Raw genomic sequence first — 24,319 nt, 5'->3', positions numbered from 1 at the left:
TGCCTGATTCAAATCCAGAATTTGAATCCCAGCTTCTCCCTTCCTAGCTGTGCAAACTGGGCAAGTTTCCTAACCTCTCTGTGTCTCATTTCCTTACCTATGTAAGGAGAGTCATTAATAATAACAATAATAATGATGATAAGTAACACATATCCTTTCCTGTGTCCAACCTCATGTTTACCACTTCATTTAATCTGCTGGCAACCCCTTCATAAGATTCTCAACAGCAGATGGTCAGTCGTGCTCTCTTCTGGACCCTCAGGTGGCCTTTCTCTCCTCCTTCTCTTTGGAGTGATCTGTTTCCCATGTTAGGATACAGTCAGAAGATATCAACGTTAAGGCGGACCTGGAGGCTCTACCTCTTGTTTAGGCTAGTGATGATGTATTCCGTTTCTAGTAGTAAACCAAATAGTTGGGAAGAAATAGGAGGTGGGTGTTCCAAGACCTTCTGGGCAAGACCCTCATGATTTTATTTCTTCTCACTGCAGAAAAGCCAAGAGAAAAGAGTTGCTCTGACCCCAGCTCTAGGCAGTGTATCTGTGGATTTGCTGGATGGAAATCCTGGGCTCATGACTATGTTATGTAGTACAGCTTAATTGGATACTATCAGAAGGCAGAGACTATACCTCATATGTGCCCATTCCTCCCCACACTACTCCGAAAAGAGTTGTTTTTTAAGTAAATAGTAAGGAGTTGGAATCCATATCTTTTCCCAGCTACTTAGGACCACTATGAACTTCGGCTCCTCCTCTGAGCTCCTACACCACAGATGTAGACAGGAAGTACTATTTGCCATGGCTATGTAACAACAGTTCCCCTAACCAGAGCATTCTTTCACTTAGTAACTGTTCTCAGAGGGGCTGAGTAGGCCCTGGGCCTAAGTCACTAGCAGCCACAGTCCTCAATGTATCAGAAAGCAGAGAGATCCAGCCAGACACCTTCATAATCACATAATAATTTTAAAGAGGAAATGTATTTGCATTGCGTAAAACGGAGACAGACTTCATACCACATTCATTGACTACGCAGGGGGCCACAAAGCACCTATGAGAAATAGAAATCACATCTAAAATGTGACCTGTCTAAAATTTGTATATAATCTTTAATTAATATTAAGCAAGCATTGTTATGGAGAAGGAAATGGCAACCCACTCCAGTATTCTTGTCTGGGAAATCCCATGGACAGAGGAGCCTGGCGGGCTACAGTTCAGGGGTCGCAAAGAGTTGGACACGACTTAGCCGCTAAACAACAATGCATTGTTAAGTGTTACTAACGTGTTCGTCATCTGCTTGGTAGGGTATATAGTTTATTTCGTCCTCATAACAACGATAATGGTAGCTGTAATTATTCTTACAGTTGAGAAGACTGACATTCAGAGAGGTTGAACATTGGCTGAAGTCTCAGAGCCGATAAGGTCAGAGCCTGGGTTGGAATGGCGCGTGTTGGGCCACAGAGCTCTCACGTTCTCAGCCAGCTGCTCCCTCCCTTGTGCACCAAGACACTTGGTCTTGCAGCTTTATAAACGGTGTGCCCTTCACCCACCTGGCCTTAGCTGTGTCTGCCGTCCACCCCACAAAACTGTGAGCTACTGGCTGAGGACTGGCCCCCAGTGTCCAGCATTGTGACCCAGGGAGTGGCTAGGTATATTTCGTTGGCTTGGTTGTAACTGAGTTTAACTAAATGGGGTTCTGACTCAGGGACTTATGAAAGGGACAGTCCCAGACACAGCTGGCTTAGCTGGAGAAAGCGCTTTGCCACTTCTCCCCTCCCCTTCCTTCCAGAAATCCGATTTGGCAGACTTTACTGGGTTTCCTGTTGAAGTAACCTCTTCCAGAGCAACCTCCGAGCAGATCTACCTACCGCGCCCATCCACTCTTTGTTCCCAGCAAATCCCTTGAATGTTTAGGGACTGGAATTCCTTTCCAGCTACTTGGGGCCTTTGTGAACTCCAGCTCCTCTTCTGAGCTCCCCTTGCGTATGCTGCCAGCTGTTAGCTGTTGTGGTGGATCAAATAGAGGTAGTCTCTTTTCCCCAGTGATAACATTCAGTGGTGTCAAAAGCAGAGAAGTCTGGAAGGTTAACTAATACTGTTCTCAATATGCAGCAGGGCTTCCCTTGTGGCTCAGCTGGTAAAGAATCCGCCTGTAATGCCTGGACTGGGAAGATCCCCTGAAGAAGGGAAAGGCTACCCACTCCAGTATTCTGGCCTGGAGAATTCCATGGACTGTGTAGTCCATGGGGTCGCAGAGAGTTGGACACGACTGAGCGACTTTCATTTTACTTTATGCAGCAGAAGAAACTGGACCCCAGGAAGCAAAGTGGTTGGAGTCAAATGGGGTTTTAAGGCAAGACTCCCCTTTCCTTCCCTGTGGGACATTTTCCATCTGAGACCCAATTCTAGCAGTATTGGTGAAAACAACTCTTGGCTTCCCCCCCGCAGCCCTTCGTTCCCCTGGACTTGGAGCCAGTCCAGAGGCTGTGCCTGGGCATAGACACCACGTGCCCTCCCCCTCCCCTCTTAGCCCCTTCATTACCAGGCAGAGCTGTCACGCCAACAAACCAACCTGTGTGAGCGGCTAGAAAGCCTCAGACTCACAAGGACCCTGAAGTCCAGATTCATTCAACCCTAGCCTCTAAAAGGTGTGTATCTCTCGATTTATCATCCGGATGAGGAGCCTGAGCCTCAGAGAGGTTAACTGGCTTGTCTCAGGTCATCTAGTTGGGCCCTGGGATTACAGCCTGAGTGGACCCACCCTTCACAGCTTCCCTGGTGTCTCTACTTTACCCTGCCCGTGATGCGACTCCGGGATGCCTCAGGTAGCTGGATCCTCAGGAATCAGGCTGTTCTGGAAAAAGCGTTTCTTCTGAAACTCAGCCCAAGCAGGGCTCCTCAGGTCCCACCTCTGGCTTCCTCTGTCACCCGCTGGCCTGCTCCACACCAGCCAGGCTGGCCCACCTGTAATTTTCCACCCACTGTGCCTACACCCACACACAGGAGTCGTTTTTCTGTCTCCTCATCTTTCCCCACATTCCCAACCTGTCTTTTCAAATGTGGGTCAACATCTCCTCTTCTAACCCTGCATCTTTTGGATCTTCCCACCCCCATCACCCTCCAGACTGGATTCAGGCTCCCCCATCCCTGTGCTCCCATGGGCTCTCCGCCCTGTGACCCTACTGTGTGCCAATCAAGAGAAGGCATGGGGTGACCTCCGCATCCATCCCTTTGGTACCCAGGGCCTGGCTCCTAAGAGGTGTATATGGAATGAGTGAGGCTTAACTTTCTGTTTCAAAGATTTTCTTAAAGGCCAGATTTTCTCTCCTGTCTCAGTCAATGCATATGCTCTGAATGCCATGGGTTCCTGTGTGTATGTGCTTGTCTGCTGTCCTCAAGATACAGTATGACGTGTCTGTAGACAAGATCTTTTGCCCCCATACACCTCCACATTGGCCTATCTTCCTGCCCCTTAAAGTTTCATCCCCTTGACTCTGAAAGCATCTCAAGCTTCCTGCTCAAGTGCAAACAAGGGTAGCCTATCAAGACGGAAAAAGATGCCCAGTGTTGCTAAGAATCAAAGACCTGCAAATCCAACAGCAGGGAGATGGCATTCTTGAAAGTAAAAGTTGCTCTGTCGTGTCCAACTCTTCGTGAGGCCATGGACTGTACAGTCCATGGAATTCTCCAGGGCAGAATACTGGAGTGGATAGCCATTCACTTTTCCAGGGGATCTTCCCAATCCACAGATTGAACCCAGGTCTCCCACATTGCAGGCAGATTCTTCACCAGCTGAGCTACCAGGGAAGCCCTTCTTGATCCAAGGACAAAAACCTATGGGCTTTTTAATATTTGTTTTTCTTGATACAGCGTGAGGGCTATTCTCTAGTTACACTGCACCGGGGGCTTCTCATTGCAATGGCTTCTCTTATTGTAGTGCACGGGCTCTAGGCTGCACAGGCTCCATAGTTGTGGTGGGCAGATTTAGTTGCCCTGTGGCATGTGAAATCTTCCCAGACTAGGGATTGAACCTGTATCCCTTGCATTGGCAGGCAGATTTTCTACCACTGGACCACAAGGGAAGTCCCCAAAACCTGTTTTTGAAGGTACAGTTTTAGAGACATAGGTAAAGAAACACAGACTCTGCTGGTGAAACCTGGGGCAGCTTTGAAGGACAATTTTACAGTGACTAAAAAAGTGAAACACTTCTAGGCATGTGTCTTACAGGAATACTTCTGGCTTGGCCAAACTTGTATGTCAGGCCTCATCATCACAGAATGAACTGTAACAGTGAGAAAAATGGGCAGAGCCCAGGTGTCCATTCACACAAGTTGATTAACTCCATCATGGCACGGCCACAAAACAGCTGTCCTTCTGGCCACTTAAAAAGCTAAGGTAGAGCCGCATGTAGTGGTGTAGAAAGATGCCCACCAGCTCTCGTTACATGAGAAAAGCAAGCCGCTGAAGTATATGGATCATAGCATCCCTTTGGAGAAAAAAGAAAGAAAGGGGAAGGTATTGAATGTGTGATGTGTGTGTATGTGTGTAGCACAAGCATTTTTTAGTTTCCACTTTTCAACAGTCACCTTCCTCTGGGACATTGGACAACAAGAAGAATGTGTGTCTTTTTTTTTTTTTGGCTATACCAGGTCTTATACCCGAACGCTTGGTTGCTGCATGTGGTATCTAGTTCCTTGACCAGGGATTGAACCCTGGCCCTCTGCACTGGGAGCACAGAGTCTTAGCCACTGGACCACCAGGGAAGTCCCAAGAATGCGTGTCTTACTGATGACTACTGAATCATCTACCCTGGTCCCCACTCCACCCTCTCTGCTGTTTCTATGTGAGACCTCATCTCGTAAGGCCTTTGCGCAGGGCTGTCAGGGAAAACCATGGAGCACACTGGGTCCCCTTTCTGTCACCTCCCTCCCCCCAGCTGCCGCCAGCATGCCGGGCTGTGTGAGGTGTTGGGCTTTCCTAGAGAGCTGGGACAACCACAGGAGATTATAACATTGAGGATGGAAAAACATCAAACTGTCCCCTAATTATAAACTTGTTCTCAAATATGTTTTTTGAAGCCGAGAATGGTGCTCCCAAGAGTGACCATAAATCCCTGGCTAGACCTGGAGCCTCCCATGGTCTGTATGTTCAGAGCTGGGTCTTCAGGGGAACACATGTGTGGGAAATACTCATTTCTGTACTCAGGATAAAGTGCCCAGAAAGAAAACCACATCAAGGGAATTCCCTTAGGGACACCCCTAGTTGCCAGCCTTGCTCCCCTGTTTTTGGGATTGCCTTTGGCTTCCTTTAACATACTTCCCATATTTGTTCTGAGCCATCATGATTATCTTTGCATGGCTAATATTGCATATTGCTATGACATATTAAATTATTTCCCTAATGGTGGTCACTTAGAGTGTTTCTGAATTTTCTACATTGCAATGAACATCCTCATGCATGGAGATTTTTGCTTATATTGAAATGTAAAAGCAAAATTACTAGGTCGAAGAATACAATACAAATATCTCTATAGTTCCTACTAAAGGGGGAACAATCTACTAAAGAGTGCCAAATTGTTTCCAAAATAGAGTTACTCTGATTTATAATACTACCAACACCAATTGAATCCATAAGCTCCAGTATAATCTTGTCAACACTGTTTCTTTCAATTGGCCATTTTATTAATAGAAGATTATAAATGGCATCTCAAAGCTGTTTTCCCTGTTTTTCTCCTTTCTAGGAAGGGTGGAGTTAAGATTTTCAAAACGTTTGTTTTAAAGGTGTCCTAGACTGTAATCACATGTGCTTTTTCCTCTCCACTCAGATCATAATAAATAGTATTAATGATGATGATGATAATGATAATTATAACAAGAACTATAATCCCATAGGTCTTTAGAGCATTTTATACTTTACAAGTTTTTACAATCAGTAGCTTATTTTATTCTGCCACTAGGCAAGGCAAAGTAAAAACTTCCCCCACCCCCCCATTTATAGATGAAACAGTTGAAACTATGCAAAGTATGTCTGACTTGAGAAACGGAAGCCTGCCAACATTAACATAATAATCAAGGGGTAATTCAAAGATCGAACTTCCCTGGTAGCTCAGTGGTAAAGAATCTACCTGCCAATGCAGGAGACACGGGTTCAATCCCTGGGTCAGGAAGATCCCCTGGAGAACGAGATGGTGACCCACTGCAGTATTCTTGCCTGGGAAATCTCATGGACAGAGGAGCCTGGCAGGCTACAGTCCATGGGGTCCCAAAAGAGTCAGACATGATTTAGCAACTGAGCATGCATGCATGCAATTCAAAGATGACAGAAACTGCTCAGTTTCTCTCTCTGGGGTTACATGGTCACTCCTCTCTCTGAATTCCACCTTCCTCTTTCTTCCCACTTGCTTATCAGCATCTGCAAGACTACATCCAGGCTCTACATGCTTTCAGCACCTCACCCTTCTCTGCCCCGTAGTCCATCATCTTCAGGAGAGGCCCTGGGCCTCCCAGCCTCCCAGATGAGTTTCCCTCTGTTCAAGTGTCCATTCTGGGTGGGGGACAGAGTGAAGGACAGGCCACGTGGTACAGACAGAGGCGCTGAGGCTGAAGGCATTCATAGAAGGGCGTGGGAAGAGAAGCAGAGATAGGCTTTGAACACAGCACTTGTTAAAAGTTGCTCAGCGTGTGGTCCTCTGGCCCTGGCTAGACTGAAAGAATAACAAACATGCCAGGGTTAATAGTTGCCAAGATCTGCAGAGACTTCTTAGAGAAGATCCTCCCAAAGGCCCAGAGAAGATGATCTCTTTTCTCTCTAACTACCCCTTGCAACCTTCCCCCGCCCCCCAGCCTCAGCCAGGCTCTGCCCACTGCCCTGGCCAGGAGATGTCTTACTAGGCAGATCTGGTGTCCAAGGAAGGGGCAGCAGGGGCTTCTCTTGGCCCTGCCCCCACCAGCCTTGGCCCTCCATCCGCTCTGCAGGTGCGGATCTGGGAGATCCCCGAGGGCGGGCTGAAGCGGAACATGACGGAGGCTCTCCTGGAGTTGCACGGGCACAGCCGGCGTGTGGGACTGGTCGAGTGGCACCCCACCACCAACAACATCCTCTTCAGTGCTGGCTATGATTACAAGGTGGGCAGCCAGTGGGCATGGTGGCCAGAGCCAGCTCAGCAGGGAGGCAGAGGGAGAGAGACGGGCATCTTTAGGGGGCCCTAGGGGACACTGCTACTTCCCCAAGCCTGTTAGCCAATGTCGCATCCATTCAGTCACTCATTCATTCGCTCATTTGACATGCTTCTGCGTGCCCATCATTCCTGCGGTCCACAGAAGCTGGAGGCATCTTGACTGCCTTCTCCAGCCCTGATACACCAGAGAAGCATACCCTCTCCACACCTGAAACTAACACAATACTGGAACTCAACTATTCTCTAATAAAAATTAAAAACAAGAGAAAAAGATGCCCACTCTCTGCCCACACTCTCTACCTGACCGCTTCTTAACCAAGAAGTAGTCTCTGCCCTCCTAGTAGGAAAAAGAAGAACCCAAAGCTGCTGGTGGTGAGAATGGAGCCCCAACCCCAGGTATGCCCTCAAAATAGATGTGCCAACCACTGGGACCCAGCCAGGAACACTCATCCTTCTTGCTAGAAGTAGGAACTGAGCCCCGGCCGGGGCTGGGACCTGCCCAAGGACAGTGGTGGATTTGTGTAACAGGAACACATCCATCTTTGATGTAGAACCCACCGACATGGTCCCCCATCCCAGCGCAGGCGACCCTGCACAGGGCGTCTCTCCCAGCGGGGCTGAGCCTGCCTCCTGCGTCTCTGCCCTCCCAGGTCCTCATCTGGAACCTGGACGTGGGTGAGCCGGTGAAGATGATAGACTGCCACTCGGACGTGATCCTCTGCATGTCCTTCAACACTGACGGCAGCCTGCTCACCACCACGTGCAAGGACAAGAAACTGCGCGTGATCGAGCCGCGCTCTGGCCGTGTTCTGCAGGTGAAGCCCCGCATCTTTCTTGAGGGGGAGGAAAGGTATTGGGACCTGGGGCTCTGCTGTCAGCCAGCCCTGGAAGGAAAGACTGTGCCGGCTCCCCTCTTCCATGTACCCGCCCTGCACCTCTGGGGACCAGCCCATTTGTTCTGGGCCCTTCCCTGCTCATAGGAGCTCTGCCTTGTTCTGGGTGCAGAGGGACCTCAGTATCCTCTCTCACCCCCACGGACTCCACCCCTCTCCCCAGATAGGATTCTTCTGCCTGCTCTGGAGGCCAAAGTGGTGACCCCCTTCTGCACATGAATCCCGGGGTGCTCATCGTGGGCACGGGAGGAGGGGACTTTGGACTCACTGCCCAGCCACCTGCATGGGAAGAGATGGTAGAAGTGGCTCAGGGCGCCAGCCTCAGGGGCAGTTCCAAGTGGAGAGGTGGATGGTGAACTAAGCTCCAGTTTTGGTCTTTGATTCTGGGTCTTGACTCCGAGGAAGGGATCAGGTGCCATTTGGGAGTAAGAAATTTACATTTCTTGAGTACCAACTACATGCTAGTAATGGCACTAGATGGGTTGGAAAATTTGGATGGGATCTGAGGTTTACCTCCTAACACCAGCAAGACTAATGCATTTATCTTGGAAAAACCCAATATTGTGTTTATGTTTATCTTGGAAAAACCCAATACTGCAGGACCAGAAAGTCATCTACAACACCTGCTATTACAAACAATAATCACCATAGTTATTAGCGTCATTAGTATTTACTCAGAGCTCATTGTGGCATGCACTATACTCTGGGCTCCGGGTCATCCTTCCCCCACCCATTTAATCCTTGTGACGGTCCTCTGAGGTGGGCACTGTTACTCCTCCTGTCCATTTCCCTCTTGGGAATACTGCTTCTTGGAGAGTGACAGACCTGAATCTCAGAGTTACAGGAGGAGCTAGAATTCAAACCCAGCCAGTTGGACCCCAGAGCCCCTGCTGAGCAGAAAAGATATAAAACAGCAGAGACCTCCAACCTCCATCTCACACCCAGAGAGGGTGAGGGACTCCTCCATGGTTCCACTTTCTGGCAGAACTTGGAGTGAGTGACGCCATCCCGGCTCTCTGCACTGCCCCACCAGCCTCTGGTTCCTACCTGACGCTGACTCATCCTGGCAAAGGGCCGCCGTGTGTTAGGAAGGAAAAGGTGGTGCCCAGAGGCAGGAGCAGAGGCAGAGGACGGCCCAGTTAGAAGGAGGTCCTGGTGAAGTGAGTCAGCCAGCAGTGATCCAGCGTGAGTCCCGGTCGTCCTGAGCCTCAAGCTCCGCATCCTCAGAAAGCCCTTGCCGTGGGCATTGTGGTGACGGCTGAGAGATGCCTCAGTGAGGGCACTTGGCACCCGGCCCAGCGCCAGCCCTGCCTGGGACTTGGTCCATGTCCCCATCCGCTCTGGGATATGGCCAGTGGTCTGGTTTCCTGGTCCCAGGGCTCCGAGCTCCACAGCACCTGTATTCATTTCCTGTGGCTGCTATAACCAACTACTGTAGGCGGGGAGTCTTACAGCAGAAGTCGATCCTCTCGCACAGTTCTGGAGGCCAGAAGTCCACGTGAAGGTGTCACCAGCTTCCGGTGGCTCCCTTGGCTGGTGGCCCCCCCACTCCAGTCTCTGCCTCCACAGTCAGGCCACCTACTCCTTTCTGCCTCTGTGGACTCTCTGCCTCTCTCTTCTAAATAAGGACACTAGTGATGGCATTTAGGACCCCGAGGATGATCCAGGAGGAATCTGCCCATATCGAGGTCCTTCCCTTAAAATCACACGTGAAGACCCTTTTCCAAACAAGGGAACATTCACAGGTTTGGGGAGTGGGGACACGGATATGTGTCTGGGGTCCTCCAGGCAGCCCAGCCCCGTACCCTGGTGTCTGGGGCCTGGCTCACCAGCTCTCTGATTCCATCAGGAGGCGAACTGCAAAAACCACAGAGTGAACCGCGTGGTCTTCCTGGGGAACATGAAGCGGCTTCTCACCACGGGGGTCTCCAGGTGGAACACGAGACAGATCGCCCTCTGGGACCAGGTCAGCCGCAGGAGTCAGGGAGGAGGGCGATGTCAAAGGGTTGTAGCCCCGGGGCCTTGCTGGGGTTGGGGAAGGTGAGCTGCCATCCTGCCTGGATACTGATCCTGGGCCCCCGCCTGCAGGAGGACCTGTCCATGCCCCTGATCGAGGAGGAAATTGATGGGCTCTCTGGCCTGTTGTTCCCCTTCTACGACGCTGACACCCACATGCTCTACCTGGCTGGAAAGGTAGTGGAAGGTGGGGGAGGGACGGGGGCAGCCTGTGGGAGACCTCTGCCCCTATCGGGCCCTCAGTCTCTCCCTACCTCCCAAGAAGAGCCTAACCTCTGCCCTTCTCCCGACCCAAACGGTCCCACCATCTTCTATCAGAACCTACCCTTGCATTGGACATTCATTTTATTCAGATGTCAGTGACTGAGAATCCCTTGGGGGTGGACTGGCGCCAGATTTTACAGGGGAATACGGATCAGAGCCTGGAGTGCATCATCCCTAATGATAGGATTCGAGGCATCTGCCAGGAGATCTTATTTGTCGAGAAGACTGTCTATATGCCCACCAACATACACACACACCCCACACACACACACCACCCCACCCCACCCCCAGCGAGTCCCCCATGGCATCCCCACTGGGGCCTAGAAGCCAGGCTTCCCTGGTCTTTTGAGCATCTTGGAGGCTGGTGGAGGCTCTCTTCAGTGGCCTCCTGGACCAGGGTCTGCTGACCCCACCCCTGGCCCTCCTTCTTCCTCCCCTCCCTCCCCCCTGGCCCCCAGGGTGATGGAAACATCCGGTACTACGAGATCAGCACGGAGAAGCCCTACCTGAGTTACCTCATGGAGTTCCGCTCCCCGGCCCCGCAGAAAGGTCTTGGTAAGGGGGCCCCGGGGCCGCCATGGCTGTTACACTAGGAGAGGAGAGACTGGAATTTAGCTCTTGGGTCACCTCTCCCCCACAATGAAAATCAGCCTCTGAAGGTCAACTCATGGACCAGTCAGAATAGAACCTTCAAGTTCTGCCCTGTGAAGGTCAGCCTACTCTTCTTCAGCCAGCCTGTCACTGCCTATTCGACCAGTTCCATCCATCCACGGTGCTTGGCGTCCTCCGCCATCTCTAGCCATCAGCAGCCTGCAGGGGTGTGCGTGGTCCCTGTATTCCTGTCTGCAGATGGGGAGGCTGAAGCCCATTGTGGATCTGACACGGTGGGAGGAGGTTCAGTAACTACAGCTCAGAACCAGGTCCAAGTGCAGGCCCCTTCCTGAAGCTGCTGGGAAGCCAGGACCCCCAGCCCCCGGAAGCAGCTCTGTCCTTGCCTGAGAAGATGAGAGGAATTACAGGGGTCCCCTCACCACCTCCTCAGGCTCCCCAGGTTCTCAGGCAAATCCCCGAGAGGACTGCAGGACTGACGAGTATAGTGAGTCTGTTTTTCAAACCACTAAAGCCTGCTGTGAAGTCTTTGTGCCCGGGGACTCACGCTGACAGGGCATCCGACTCAGCAATCTGCCATGTGGGGTCCAGATCACCCAGTGGAAGAAATCTCTGGAGTGGCTCTCTTCCCTTCTCTCCTTAGAGCTTGAGTCTGGCTTCATCCTTCTGAGGATCTGGTGTTATGGACAGGGCCTGAGTGCCAGCTTCAGAGACATCAGGGCTGCAGGGGCCCAAGGGCCCCCCCACCCCAGTGACCAACAGCAAAGTAGAAGCCTAGAGATATGCCTGAGGTCCTGATGACCATTCCACTGATTTCACCCTTCCCCAGGGCTCTGTCACCCCCACCTCCCTCACAGTCACCCCATCATCAATTAGTATAACAAGCAGCCTGGACTTTGGAGTCCAAACTAGGTTTATACTCTGATCCAGCTGTGTCCTTAACCCCTTTGAGTCTTAGTTTCCTCATCTGTAAAATGGGATTAAACCTACTCTGAAGGGCTCTTGTAAAGCTTAGAGGTCATGTATACAAAACACTTAGCAGAGTACCTGGCTCCTTCTGCTCCTTCACACAGTCATTCAACAAACGTTTATTGGCTATAACTGTGTGCCCAGACCCTAGCTTAGCCCAGGGGTACCGTGATAAATAGAACACGGCCTCTCTCACTGCCCACTGAAGGGAAGACAGACAATAAACAAATACTTAAGGAAAATATTGTATGGTAGTAAGTTCTAAGAAGAGAATCAAATGGGATCGTAGAACAGAGAGTGACAAGGACTGTTTTAGACCAGGTGACTGGGGGAAACCTTGCGTGGAAGTGACATTTTAAACTGCGATCTGAAAGGCAGGAAGGGGGAAGAGTAGTGTCAGCAGAAGAAACAGTTAGTGCAAAGGCCCTGAGGCCGGAAAGAGCCTGTCATGCTCTAGGAGCAGAAGGGAGGTCAGTGTAGCTCAGCATAGAGTAGACTGTGGATCAGGTGGCAGATGGGGAAAGTGTTAGGAGATTAAGTTGGAGAGGTGGGCAGGGGCCAGATCCCATGGGATGCATTAAACAGGTTGTATTAGAGTTCTCCAGAGAAACAACCAAGTGTATTTATAAAAGAGGAATTACAGGAATTTGGCTCATAATTACAGAGGCTGAGAAGTCTCACCATCTACCCTCTATAAGCTGGAGCCCCAGGAAAGCCAGCGATATAATTCAGTTCAAGTGTGAAGGCCTGAGACCCAGGGGAACCAATGGTACAAAACCCAGTTAAAGGGCAGGAGATGAGATGAGATGAGATGTCCCAGCTTAAGCAGCGAGGCTGGAAAAAAGGGCAAATTCCTCCTTCCTCTGCCTTTTGCTCCATGCAGGCCCAGAAAGGATTGGGAGATGCCCACCACCCACCCTCACTGGGGAGGGCCATCCACTTTACTGAGCCCACTGACTTATAACATTAACCATCACACAGGGGGAGGAGTTGGGATTTCATTGGGAACTCTTTGTAGAATTTTATTCTTTTTGGGCTGGTGGGTAGGTGAGAGTGGGACAGTGTGACATGATCTGAACGGTTAGTTTGAGATTGCTGTGGCTCCCGTAGGAAGAATGGATTTGGGAGATTGGATCTTGAGAGGGCAGGAGGCAGGCAGAGACCAGTTAGGAGTCTGTTGTGGACTTCTAGGCAAAAGAGGATGGTAACTAGGGGGATGGCATGGAGTTGAGGATGGATCCAGGGGATGTTTAGAAAGTTGGGTCATCAGGACTTGGGGAGAGGGGAGAGAGGGGGTACTGAGGATAACTATTTGTTTGTCCTCCTCACCTGTGGTCACTGTTGAGCACTGACCATGAGCCAGGCACTTTCTGCAGGCTCTGGGTGGCTGCTTAACTCACCCTGGGCGGGTGACATAGCTCTAAGTGGCAGATCCAGGACTCAAACCCAGGTCTCCTGGCTTCTCACAGTACCACGAAGCCACTGCCCTCCAGGTTCTGGAATTCTCTGCTCTGGTAGAGCATCCTTCCATTCCAGATGAGGAAAAGTAGAACCTTAAGTCATTCACATCCTGGAGAGAAATTCATGTTGTCTGTGCTCATCACTGCTGGGCAGTTAACAAGCATCTTCACACTCAGTCTCATGAGGGGCCACCACTGGACTCCTCTAGGCAACCAGGGAAGCTAAGGCTTAGAGAGGCAGTGATTTGCCCAAGGACTCCCACCCAGAAAGAGGGGAGAATCGAGATTGAAACTCAGGATCCTGTCCCACCCCAAAGCTGGTGTGTCTAACCCCACACCAAACTGCTCCCCCCGCAGGTGTTCAGCTGATGCAGCTGTTAGGGATGTTGCGTCTGGTGCCCACACAGACACACATGAACACACGCAGACATACATGCGTGCACGTATGCCTGTCACTCCTAGAAAACACATGACGGAACAGCAGTCTTGGGCTGCATTTAAACCTCTGAGGTGCACAGGAAAGCGTTCTCCTTCTTCTTCCTTCCAGTATTTTATTTATTTTTGGCTGTGCTGAGTCTTTGTTGCTACTGATGGGCTTTCTCTAGTTACAGCAAGCCAGGGCTACTCTCTGGTTGTGGTGTGCAGACTTATCGCGGCGACTTCTCTTGTCCCAGAGCACTGGCTCGTTAGTTGCAGCTCATGGGCTCTAGAGGGCAGGCTCAGTTATTGGGGCACATGGGCTTAGTTGCCATGAGGCATGTGGGTCTTTCCAGACCAGGGAGGGATCGAACCCATGTCACCTGCATTGGTAGGCAGACTTTTAACCACTGGACTCCCAGGGAAGTCCTCTCCCTCTTTCTTTCTCTATGAAGACTGGGAGCACAGAGGCTTCGGGAAACCAGTTCATTTCAGAAGGTGATGGGCTCTGGGGTATATAGACTGACAGCACGGTGTAACTGTGGGAAAAAGCCCCTTTCCCTCTGCCCCTCAAGAGTCTCACCTACAAAGAGAATGGGTTAGATCCAAGTAGTTGTGCAGCCCCTCGCAGTCCTCAAAGGCCCCCAGTTCTACAGTATGCACGTTGGTCAAACAGGTCTGGTCCATGGGGCTTATTTGAGAAGTTACCCCCAGAGTCAAAGCCTGACTCAAGAAGCCCCCAGCCCCTTCCTGTCCACTGTATGGGTCCTTGCCTCCAAACCTAGTGCCCTCCAGCTGCACCTTTCCCCTGGCGAAGGTCATCAGGAAGGAGGGTACTGGGGGAGATTCCTGGGACCCCATGCAGCCATGTGTGTGCCTGTCCGCAGGGGTCATGCCCAAGCATGGGCTGGACGTGTCTGCCTGCGAGGTGTTCCGATTCTACAAGCTGGTGACTCTCAAGGGCCTCATAGAGCCCATCTCCATGATCGTGCCCCGGAGGGTGAGTGGGGCCGGGCTGGCTGCAAAGGGCCCCTGGCATTGAAGGCTAACTTCCTCACTACTGGGGCTGTAAGCCTGAAGGAGCTCAGAAGGAGGAGGTGGTTTCCTGTGGATTGGGGTCTTCAGACCTAATTTGGGGTGCTGGGGGGCACTCCAAGGTGAGGACAGTCTGGCTTGCTAACAAAGGCAAGGTGGGAATTCCAAGTGGGAGACGCCGAGTGCAAAGACTTGGAGGGGAGAGAGCAGGTATGTGGCTGGAGGTCAGAGAAGGGGAGAATCTGATTGGAGAGAAGGGGCCTTCTCAGCAGTCCCCCACCTGTCCACCCTTCTGCCCCACCCCACTGCAGTCGGATTCCTACCAGGAAGACATTTACCCCATGACGCCGGGCACGGAGCCAGCTCTGACCCCTGATGAGTGGCTGGGAGGCATCAACCGAGGTACCACCAGGGGTGGGCTTCCCAGAAGAGAACGGGAGGCTGCAATCTTGGCCTTCAGCCTAGCCCACCCCCTTCCCCTTGCGTATCCTCCTCGTTGAGCTCGCCCTCACACTCAGCCAACTGTTAGGCCTGCTGTAATGAGAGCCACCATCACCGGACAGGCCACAGGATAGTTGGTGAGAATCCATGCCTTGCCTTTCTTAGATCCTGTGTTGATGTCTTTGAAAGAAGGCTATAAGAAGTCCCCCAAAATGGTATTCAAGGCTCCCATCAAAGAAAAGAAGAGTGTGGTGGTCAACGGAATAGATTTACTAGAAAACGTCCCACCCAGGACAGAGAATGAGGTAAGAAAAATAAGTTATTGCCTCCACACACACTGGCAGAGTGAGACCTTTGCATTTCAATTATGAGCTTCAGGCCTTTAGGCCAGCTCGGTTCTGAGGCATTTTTCTTTCTGTGACAAATACCATAAGTAGCCTGCTATGGGCTTCTGTTGCCTCTGACCCCAATAAATAGAGGCTGGGCTATGGTAGGGATATTGATGCCCCTCCCCATCCCCACAAATCCCAGAACCTGGAGTTACATGTCCCCTTGTGAATCCATATCAGAATGTAGCTGTCATCTGGAGTTGTAAATTCCTGGCTCACGAGGGAAAGCCAGCCTCATGTGTTACAGCACTGCCTTCCTCCCTGGCATGGCAGCTGCCGCGAGGTCTGATGATTTCCTGTTTTTGTGGAAGAGGCTGAGCATTTATGAAAGTACTCTTTGTACCATTTGGAAAGGGAGCAGCTCTCTCAGGGCAACCAGAGCTGGGCCTTGTCCACACCCCCCAGAGGCCTTGCCTTCCACCACACCCTTGGTCCCTGGCACAAATACAGTTCAGCTCAGCCAGGATTCATGGAATGCCCACTGTGTGCCAGGCGCTGGGCTGGATGCAGCTGAAGTGGAGATGCTACAGGGAGTCACCTGCATCTGGCTGTCTCATTTCCTGGCTGTGCCTGAACATGTTTCCTGACCTTCCTAAGTCCACTTCCTCACAGCAAAATGGGGATCTGAAATGCTGTGAGAGTTAAAGAGATCGTCCCTAAGTGTCTAGCACTTTTCCTGCTCACATGAAATGCACAGAGAGGCTAACTGCATTAGCTCTTGAGAAGGGGGTGACAGGATGAGATGGTTGGGTGGCATCACCAACTCAATGGACATGAATTTGAGCAAGCTCCAGGAGACAGTGAAGGACAGGGAGGCCTGGCGTGCTGCAGTCCATGGGGTTGCAAAGAGCTGGACACGACTGAACGACTGAACAACAAGAACCATGTAACAAATTACCCTGAGACTTAGGGGCTTAAATCCCACAAATGTTTTATTATCTCACAATGTCTGTGGGTGCCTGTGACTCAAGGTCTCTCGTGAAGGTGTCAACTGTCAGCCAGGGCTGCAGTCACATCTGAAGACTCACCTGCGGAAAGATCTGCTTCTGGCTTTCCTCAGTTGGTTGCTGGCAAGACCCATTTCCTCATAGGTTGTTAGGCAAAGGGTCTCATTCCCTCAAGAGCTGTCAGCCAGAGGCCTCCTTCAGGTCCTTGCCACATGGACCTCAAAACAGGGCAGCTCACAGCATGGTCTTGAGGAAGAGAGGGTGTCAAAGGTGGAAACCACAGTCTTTTTGTAAACTCACCTTGCAAATGGCATCCCATCACATCTGCCATATTCTGTTCATTAGAAGCAAGTTACTGGGTTCAGTCCATCCTTGAAAGGAGTGGATTACATGGGGGCCATCTTACAGGTTTCTTGTCACACCAGCTTATAATTGTCACTGTTATTCATAAAAGTATGCTCATTCCTGACCTCTGAGGCTTAGTCTTAAAGGTAAAATTGACAGGTAAATTTTTAATTGCTATAAAATGTTTATGTGCCATTATAGAGGGATGCTTAGATTTCTAAGGCTGGATGAAACTATGGTCAATGGGATTTGCTTCAAAATAATCACCAAGGAGAGTGGTACAGGGGAAGTAAGTAAAAATAAAGATGAAGCAAGAGTGGTTACATGTTATTTGCTGAAGTTGGATGTTGGGTACTTGGAGGTTCATGGTGCTTTTCTTTCCACTTTTGTATATATTTGGTGTTTTCTTTAAAAAAGATTTTTTTATGTACCCTGACAAGGTAGGCATAGTTGAATTGCTATGAGCCTAGGGCCTTAATAAGAGCCTGAAGTTTGTTATAGTACTGGGTGTGGAGAAGGCAGGCTTGAATAGCAGTTACATGGAGTGGACTTGTCTATATGAATCAGAACAGAGGACTGGGAGAAATATTTTAAAGGGTCTCTAAGCAAACAACACAAATGCCACCATCTATACACTACAGCTTGTATTCTTTCCTCCCTAGGGGAAAAAAATTTTTGCTCAGAGGCTGGCAACTCTTGTTTTACCTTTTACCCACAATTTTAATAGAGAAAACTAGAAACAGCGAATGAGAAATTGGTTCAAGAGTGAAGAGACCACGGGTAGCTTGACACATGGGAGAAACATGGTTGTACGGCTCTGTAATTTTACTAAAACTCACTGAATTGACCCTTAAAATGAGTGAAATTTATGGCATATGAAGTATACCTCAGTAAATATGTTTTTTAAACAAAAGCTGATCCAAAAAGATTATACAAGGAAACTTTGAGAACTTGGAAGGCATAGGTGTATGTAGAATTATTTAGTGTGGGGCATATAGCATAATATCTCTCTGCACAGAGGTAACCAGGACTGGTTTGTTGGTTAATATAAATTTTTTCCAAGTCAGTTAAAGAAAGGAATCATATAAATGATATATACATTCTTTAAACAATTTCTTGTTGTTTAAAATATAAAACATATACATTCATTCCACATGTTTTGATGGAGCATCAAGACCTTCCTTTTCTCTCAGGACATCCCAGTTGGGATCTTCTATGTGTTTGTCAAATAAATCACACTTTAACTCCAATTTCCATTTTCAGTGTTTTTTTAGGTGGAATGAGAACTTAAAATCAAGCTGAAAACAAAGCTCTTGTTTTTTGAAAATTTTCCCCAGTGTTTTTTTTTAAGACAGGTTTATTGGGGTATAATTGACCTAGTGTGCAATTCATCCTTTGTAGTGTACAGTTCCATGAGTTTTGACACATGCCTATAGCCAGGTAACCACTACTGTACAATCAAGATACAGAATATTCCTCAATCTTTTATGTGTATATCATCCATACCTATCAGTAGCAACTTTTTAGCACCCCCTCTTCATCAAGATTCTCAAATGCATTCAACTTAGTTTTTATAGAAAGATGTATTTCTATTTCATTAGTTTATGTAGTATTAAAATGATGCAATTACAAAGGCAGCCGCAACTCACAATGGGCAGTCGGAGGACCAATACAACTGTCTGTTGGCAACATTCAACTCAAGTGTGTGGGGTCCTTCCGGAGCCTGCAGACACTGTGTTGTGTGTTCTGTTTTATGGAAGTCGTGGAGAGGCTGTTTAATCCAGGAAGTCACCTCAGCAAGGGTGTTGTCAGATTCCTATGCTTTGCTCATGGCCACTCCAGCAATGCCCAGTGCAAACTTTGGGGTGCTGTGGTGCCAGTCCCCCATCAGCAGGAAGAATACCATTCTATATCCTGACCTTAAGGAAAAGAGAAGAATAGGGGGAGGACTATATGAATAGAGAACTATATGAATCTTAGGAATTAGATATTCTTAACTTCCGTGGTGGATCAGTGATAAAGAATCCGCCTGCCCATGCGGGATACACGGGTTCGATCCCTGGTCCGGGAAGATCCCACATGCCTTGGAGCAACTAAGCCAGTGCTCCACAACTACTGAGCCAGCACTCGAGAGCCCTGGCGCTGCAGCTGTTGAACCCATGTGCCGCAGCTGCTGACGCTCATGAGCCTGGAGCCTGTACTCCGCAACAAGGGAAGCCACTGCAATGAGAAGCCTGCACACCGCAACTAGGAAGCAGCCCCCGCGCTTCAAAACTAGAGGAAAAAAGCCCAGGGAGCAACGAAGACCTGGACAAAAACAAACAATTTTTTTTAAAAAGAGAAGGAGATTCTGTTTAAAATAGGTAACTAATGAGAACCTACTGTAAAGTAGAAGGCTCTGTGGCGACGTAAATGCCAAGGAAATCCAAAGAGGAGGGGATATATGTACACATATAGCTGAGTCACTTCAATGTGCTGCAGAAATCGACACAGCAGTGGAAAGTAACTGTGTGCATGTGTGCATACTGTCACTTCAGTCACGTCCAACTCTTTGCGACCTTCTGGACCATAGCCCACCAGGCTCCTCTGTCCATGGGATTCTCCAGGCAAGAATACTGGAGTGGGTTGTCATGCCCTCCTCCAGGGGATCTTCCTAACCCAGGGATTGAACCAGCATCTCTTACATCTCCTGCATTGGCAGGTGGGTTCTTTACCACTAATGTCGCTCTGGAAACCCCCAAAGCAACCATACTCCAATTTAAAAACAAAAAGAGAGAGCCGGATACAAAACATTTCAGAAAGCTTTCCACTCTGAATGGTAAGTAAATAAAGTATTAAGACTTGAAGCCCTAAACGGGTAAGCTTAGGATATCTGGCCTGTGTGGACTGGGCCCTTCCTTGGTGATCCTGGATCAGGGTCCTTTCTTTTCTGCCTCACAGGGTGGGGTGGGGATGGGCATGGGTAGGAGCAGGAGTGGGCATGGGTGAGCTGAGTCTAGAGATGGGAGAGCGGCCACCTGGGTCACCTCAGACCCGGGAGTGGGGAAGGGGTGGGAGGCCTGAGTCAGAAGAACAGCGGCTGCGTGGGGGGAGGGGCGGGGGTACGGATACCCCCCCACCGCCCCCCGCGAAGGTCACCTTCTCACCTGTTCTCTCCCACCGTTCTGGCCCCTTCTCTCCTCCACACCAGCTCCTCCGAATGTTCTTCCGGCAGCAGGATGAGATTCGGAGACTGAAAGAGGAGCTGGCCCAGAAAGACATCCGCATTCGGCAGCTTCAGCTGGAACTGAAAAACTTGCGCAATAGCCCCAAGAACTGTTAGCTCCCCGGCTGGGCTGCTTTCTAAGCCAATCTCTCCGTTGTTTCTACTCATCCCTTAACTTCCCCTTCTCCAGTGACCCCAGAGAGACCGCCAGGACTGGAGCTGGGGGAGAGCCTGAGGACCCCCCCACCTGCCACCTCAAGAACTGGAAGCTGACCTTTGACCTCTCAACCTCATGCTAATACAAGTCCCCAGCCTCTCCCAGAGTCCAGGCTGGCAGCCCCTTTCCCTGACAGCCCCGGAGCCTCGGCTTCCCCTTGGCTGGGCAAAGGCCGTGGACTCCCCACGACGAGTGCCCTCTGTGGACCAAGGAGGAGAGGGGGAAGCCAGAACTCCAGTAGACTAGAGGCTGAACTTGTCCCCGGCGGAGGGGGCTGCCGGGACATCGCGCTCCCTGCTGGGGCTCACGGTGGCCCTGATGGACGCGCAGTAAGGGCTGGATTGCAGGCATCAGCGGTCTCTCTCCCCTCCTCCACCTCCCTCGCCCTGGGCAGCCCCGGAAGCCCATTCACCTGACCAGGGTTGCAAGCAGCCCAGCTCCTTCCTGTCTCTTGCCCCTTCTCTCTTATCTTCAGGGAATTAAGAGGATCCTTCACCAAGGCCATAATGACCCCTTGCCCTCCCCTGATGCTCTTCAAAGCTCTGGCAATGCCCTTTTTCCCGTTCACTTTGTGAGGCAGTCAGGGTAGGGAATAGTGTCCCCATTTTACAGATGACAGAACTGAGGGTTGCTTTGGGGAAGTGACATCACTGAGTCACCCAGCAGGTGGACAGTGGACCCAGGACCAGTGGTGTGCAGACTGCAGGCCCAGGCGCTTCCCACTGCATCAAGATGCTAATCCCACGGGGGCATCACCAAGGCCCAAGTCTCCGTGGAACAGGAGAAGGACCCGGAGCCTCCCAACACCACTAGTGCCAATGTGCCACACCCCTCCCCCGCACTCAGTATCCCTTCGACCTCCTGGCCCCCACCCTTTGCTCTGACCCCCCAGGTGACTCACTCCGAGATGAGGCCTCTTCCTCCTGGAGGCTGAGGCCGAGAAGGGTGGCGCTGGCCCTGGGAAGGCCGTGCAGTGGCCTGTCGGCCCCGAGGGCTGCTCTGCGTGCGTGTGCCTGCTCCCTGCTCTCAGCCACGGTCAGCCTTACGCTTGTAGAACAACCACAGCCCCTTACACTGGTGTAGCACTTTAAGGTTTACACAGCCCTTTGACATATAGGATCCCCTTTGAGCCTCATCTCAGCTCCTAGAGGCAGGGAGCATTCTCCCCACGTTGCAGATGAAAAAACTGAGAAGCCGCTCAAGGTCACAGGACCCTGGGAGATGCCACATTTCACTTGGTCTTCTACCATTTTCTTTTTTTCCTCCTTTTCTCCCTCCATTTCTCATTACTCACAGAGTGTGTGAACACTGTTCTCAGAAAAGTCACAGTTTGAGGGGGGAGATCTGGTCTGGGGATCAAGAAATGGGTGTCTACACCTCTCTCTCATTAGCTTGAACCTACTGGACGCATTGTGCTCTGCACCTGCTTGTCCCACGGCCACCCTGCAGAACTTCTATCCACACAGGGGGAGCTCCCTAAGCCCCTCCGAGTGACCTGGGCAGGGAAGGCCCCCCCAAACCCTCAGGCTTTTCCTCCAAGAGCCTTCTACCCTCACAGCCAGCTAAAGCAGGGTCTCCTCACCCCCCAGACTCCGCAGCTAGACTGCGTCAGCTCACATCCCCTCCTCCCCACACTTCTGAAGCTTTTTTTCTTCCCCACTGACCGTTGTGGTCTTCTGTGATTATTTATGCTGCCTCCCAAGGATAGAATTGAAATAAAATGTTTTCAAGTTATCAGACCTGGGCACGGCCGGCTCATTTAACCTGGGTGGTTCCTCCTGTTGGTCACCATGGTATCTTGATGGCCAGCTCCCCAGCCACAGCTCTGTTGCTTTTCTGCAACAACAAACCATGTCTGTATCTACAGGTGTGACTTCACACCTCAGCACTGTTGACGTCTGGGGCCAGATGATTCTTTGCTGTGAAGGCTATCCTGAGCACCATCAGCTATTTAGCAGCATCCCTGGCCTCCGCCAGCCAGATGCCACAGCAACCCCAGCCCCATCGTGATAAACAAAAATGTCTCCAGATATCACCCAGTGTCCCCCCTGGAATGTCAAAATTGTCCCCAATTGAGAACCACTATTCCATGGTTATTCAGTAGGCAGCTGCTCCACATCCAGCCCTGTGTTGGGGTCTAGAGGACACCTACATTTTACACTGGAATGCTGCTTCACAGTTTACAAAGAACTAGTCCATGTACTTGACTCCTTTGATCTTCACAGCCGCTCTAAGTGGTGTGTTCTAATTTTTCCCATTTTCAAAAAGAGTAGTCAGGTCCAGAATGTGACCTGCTCAATCAAGGTCATTTAGCTGGTGTAATGGGGAAGACACACGGGGACACGGACCTCCTGGGCCCAGAGTCAGAGGAGGCACATGCTCCCAGTCCTCAGCCAGTCTCAGTGCTGGGCAGGTCTCTTCTGGAAGGAGGGCTAGGGCCCATCATGAGACAAGGGGCTGCCAGGCTGCTGGGACACCCTCACTGTCTCACCAAGCCAGGGCTGTCGAGGAGCAGAGCTGTCAGTCTACAAAGTGGATAGTCATGTGACAGTGTGGATACCACAGGAAACCCCGAAGAGAGAAAAGCAATGAAAATCTCAGAAAAGAGGGCTGGAGAGGAAATGATAAAGGGCAGTGGAAGAGCAGGGGGCGTGACCTGGGATAGGTAGGGCGTGGTCCAGGCCCAGCTCCACCTCTGACGGGCTGTGTGACCTGAAGTGATTCACTGCTCCTCTCTGGGCTTCACTATCTCTATAAAGTGAGGGTGTAGGACAATTGGAGGGTCCCTTAATGGTCTGACACTTGAGTTTCCGTGAGTTTCTCCTAGCAACTAGGAGAATGGGACAAAGCCCCAAGATCACCAATTGTCTAGGACGAGTAGTGCAAACAAGAAATAATTTCCGTAAGATGTTATGGAAAAATCCAAACAAACTTTTTGGCCAACCCAATATTATCAGAAGGGAAGTAGTAGGGTGGCTTCCGACAGGGCTTGGGTGGAGAAATATACTCTAGCTAAACATGCATTTGAAAAAGACACCCCTAGAGTTTCTGATGTGGATCAATTCACATTTCTGGGCTTGAAAGAAACGCTAAGGTCATTGAGAGTTTGGCCTCCAAAGCTCCTTCTCCAGGGATGCAGGAGAAGGTGGGTGGAGCTGGGTCTTTCACCAAGGCTTCTCCCAGCCTGGGCAGGTGAACACACACAGTGATCTGTCTCGTATATGCCTCTGTCCCATGGGATCCCCAATTCCCAGTCCAATTGGGCAGCTCTTTAAATATCACTTATTATGAAAGGCTGGTCAAGGTCAGAGGTGAATGTGATTTCTCTCCAAGCAGCCCGTTTCCCAGGTGCATTTGTTGATGAACACGTTGCTTGCTCATTGGTTGTCCACATAGGTCCTTTAGTTCTTCACCTACTAGAATATGCTCCATGCCTCCTCATTCATTACACTGATCCTGCAGCCAGTTACGGCCTCACCTACCACGTTGCTCGGATTAGTGTAACCGTGTAGGAGAACAAGCCCATCTGGCTTTTCATACCTTTTCCCAGCGCCACGGTCCCCACCACGTGCTTGCTCCCTTCTTTTCTCCAGGTGAGAACGTCTGAGGCTAAACTCCAGACCCTTTCCTTTATGGAGAGGTCCCTCTGGGCATGCCTAGAACTCTGGTCACACATCCCCCACATACCAACACCTACTTGGATTTTCAGCTCAGCCTAATTCACCTTGAGCGGCTGAATCTACTCAGTACTGGGCTCTGGGGACCCAGAGACGGGAAAGAACCAGGCTTGCCCTTGAGGGGTGCCAACCAGTGGCCCATGAATAGGCATCATGTCACCCAGCGGGATGTGGAACCCCCTGGAGGCTGGGGTGAGTTCCACCGTCTGCCGGGTTCCGGGTGAAATAGGCAGTTGTTTGGGGATTTACAGACTCCTGGATTTCC

At 50.5% G+C, this 24,319-nt stretch overlaps 1 protein-coding gene across 3 annotated transcripts in view; it reads left to right on the top strand.

Annotated features, from left to right (window-relative positions):
• The window catches only part of CORO2B (coronin 2B), a 146,496-nt gene extending 124,385 nt beyond the window's left edge, over positions 1-22,111 (top strand). For all 3 annotated transcript variants that reach the window (XM_043919800.1, XM_043919799.1, XM_043919801.1), the window contains 9 exons: positions 6,968-7,117; positions 7,821-7,985; positions 9,913-10,029; positions 10,152-10,256; positions 10,802-10,898; positions 14,686-14,798; positions 15,145-15,235; positions 15,440-15,579; positions 20,146-22,111. In XM_043919800.1, the coding sequence (XP_043775735.1) occupies positions 6,968-7,117; positions 7,821-7,985; positions 9,913-10,029; positions 10,152-10,256; positions 10,802-10,898; positions 14,686-14,798; positions 15,145-15,235; positions 15,440-15,579; positions 20,146-20,277 (1,110 nt within the window). In that variant the 3' untranslated portion in view covers positions 20,278-22,111. The remainder of the gene's footprint in view (positions 1-6,967; positions 7,118-7,820; positions 7,986-9,912; positions 10,030-10,151; positions 10,257-10,801; positions 10,899-14,685; positions 14,799-15,144; positions 15,236-15,439; positions 15,580-20,145) is intronic.
• The last annotated feature ends 2,208 nt before the right edge of the window (positions 22,112-24,319 follow it).

This window comes from Cervus elaphus, chromosome 12 (assembly GCF_910594005.1).
Source record: "Cervus elaphus chromosome 12, mCerEla1.1, whole genome shotgun sequence".
In the NCBI taxonomy this organism is placed as follows: domain Eukaryota; kingdom Metazoa; phylum Chordata; class Mammalia; order Artiodactyla; family Cervidae; genus Cervus; species Cervus elaphus.
Note: the sequence above shows the minus strand (reverse complement) of the source record. Positions and strands in the feature narration are given on the sequence as shown.